The following is a 2,143-nucleotide window of genomic DNA, read 5'->3' as shown; positions in this document are numbered from 1 at the left end:
TCCAAAAAGGGTAAAAATAATAATAATAAAATCTTTATAAAAATATTATTAATAAAAAAATAGTAAAAACACATTAATTAAAGGTAATAATATAATAAAATGGTATGTTATATATAATATATAAAAAAGAGGGAGAAGTACATTATTATTATTATATATATATAGAAGTACAAAAAGGATACTCATAACCTAATATTAAAACGTGATCCGTTATATTTCTCATGCTTTTGTTTCTTTCTATAACGGGCCTTTACACTGATTTCACAATAATGCCCTTCACTTCCCGCTACGTCACAAGCACTACATAGTCTATAAGCTCGAATTTATAATTGAATAGGTTGGGACCTAATAGGAAATTAATAGGTTTTAGAAATTATTTTTTAAGTCGAAATTAAGTTGTATATTTTTATGAGAGTTAAGATGTAATTTTGTAATTTTAAAATTTATATTTTTTTTATAATTTTTAAAGGATTAAATTAAAATTTTATTATTTTAAGAATTAAAATGTAATTTTACCTTTTATTAAATTAAAATATTATAAAAATTTCAGCTTTAATGCATAAAAAACTTTCACAATTTTATCTTAATCCCGATATGAAATTTTTAACTTCATCCTTGCCACTAGTAAATACTAGTTTTAGCCCTTTTGCATAGGTGAAACTAGAAAAATTGTCTTGGAACCCAATCATTGCTTATAGGTGAAATAACAAATCATTTTCTTTAACATTAAATTATGACACATCCGCGATGTGAGGGAAAAAAAACTATTTAAAAAATATATTTATAAAAACTTTATATTAAAATCAAATGAGGATTTAATTGAAATGGTTAAAAGTTTAAAAGCATGTGATATACAGCACATGTATTATATATCATTCGAGATATGTTATATTAATTTATTATTTTCACATATTACTCATTAAAAATTCAGTTAATAGATTAACAGGTATTATCATTTGAATTGAAAGAATGTAGAGATTTAAAATGATCTAATTAAAGAAATTGGATTCGATCTACAAATATACATGTATACAAAATTAGTAACTGAATTTAATCAAACAAGTTTAATAACTAAATTGGGACTAATATTAAATGACTCAAAAAACATTATAACTAAAATTGATTAAATTAAATCTTTAGACTAAATTCACAACTTTCGCAAAATAACTAATAACAAAACTTAATCTAAAATATTTTATCTAACATTAATTCATTTTATTTGGGGTTTATTACGGTAATTCAAGGCTAACTAAAGGATGGATCGGTCATTTGAAGCATTAAAGTAAGGGTTTAAGCCATTTTGCATGGGAAAGAAGGGTAAAAAGGTAAATTCACTGCCCTCGGCAACTTGTTTATATAACCCTCCGTTTTCAATTATATTTTCTCAACTCTCTCCTTTTTTACAGCTATGGAAGATGATGATGATCAAAAGGAACTTCAGCTTCTCCCAACTCCAATCCCCATTTCTTCACCAACCCAGGTTCCATCTCGTCGATCCACGGCGGCGGCCACGACGGCGATGGGTGGTGGTGGTGATCATCAATACGGAGGCCCTTCACTCGACTTACAACTATCGATCAGTTTAACCCCAATCCAACAACCATCGAATTGTGTCAGCGTTGAGTCGTTGAAATGGCAAGCGGCGGAGCAAATCCGGTTGGCGGCTATCGAAAAGGCTTACGCGGAACGAGTTAGGGAGTTAACGAAACGGGAGATGGAGTTGGCTCAGTCCGAGTTCGCTCGGGCGAGACATATGTGGCAAAGAGCAAGAGAAGAAGTGGAGAAAGCTGAGAGGATGAAAGAAAGAGCAACGAAACAGATAGATTCTACGTGCATGGAGATCACTTGTCAATCTTGCAGGCAAAGGTTTAGGCCTTGAAAAAAAATTAATTTTTAATTTTTGAATTTTATAATATAAAAAAAAATCAAACCCTTGTTGTTTAATTCAAAGATAGCTGAGTTTTTTTTTCTTTTTAAATATATTTTCCATGGCTGGTTGAGTTGTTCTTTAAAAGGGTTTGAAACTTTGGGGGCATTGGATTTAAGCAAAAAAACAACACAATAAATAAAATGATGATCAGAACGATATATATATGCAGTGTGTATTTTTCAATTCATTTAATGAGAAATTTGAGTTTCTGAA

The 2,143-nt window shown here is 29.4% G+C and overlaps 1 protein-coding gene across 1 annotated transcript; it reads left to right on the top strand.

Moving 5' to 3' along the window:
- The first annotated feature begins 1,389 nt into the window (after positions 1–1,389).
- LOC107941970 (zinc finger protein SHOOT GRAVITROPISM 5) lies at positions 1,390–2,143 on the top strand. The gene has a single exon (XM_016875600.2). The coding sequence runs from the start codon at positions 1,409–1,411 to the stop codon at positions 1,877–1,879; it is 471 nt and encodes a 156-aa protein (XP_016731089.2). The 5' UTR covers positions 1,390–1,408; the 3' UTR covers positions 1,880–2,143.

The sequence above is a fragment of the Gossypium hirsutum genome, chromosome A07, assembly GCF_007990345.1.
Source record: "Gossypium hirsutum isolate 1008001.06 chromosome A07, Gossypium_hirsutum_v2.1, whole genome shotgun sequence".
NCBI lineage: Eukaryota > Viridiplantae > Streptophyta > Magnoliopsida > Malvales > Malvaceae > Gossypium > Gossypium hirsutum.
Note: the sequence above shows the minus strand (reverse complement) of the source record. Positions and strands in the feature narration are given on the sequence as shown.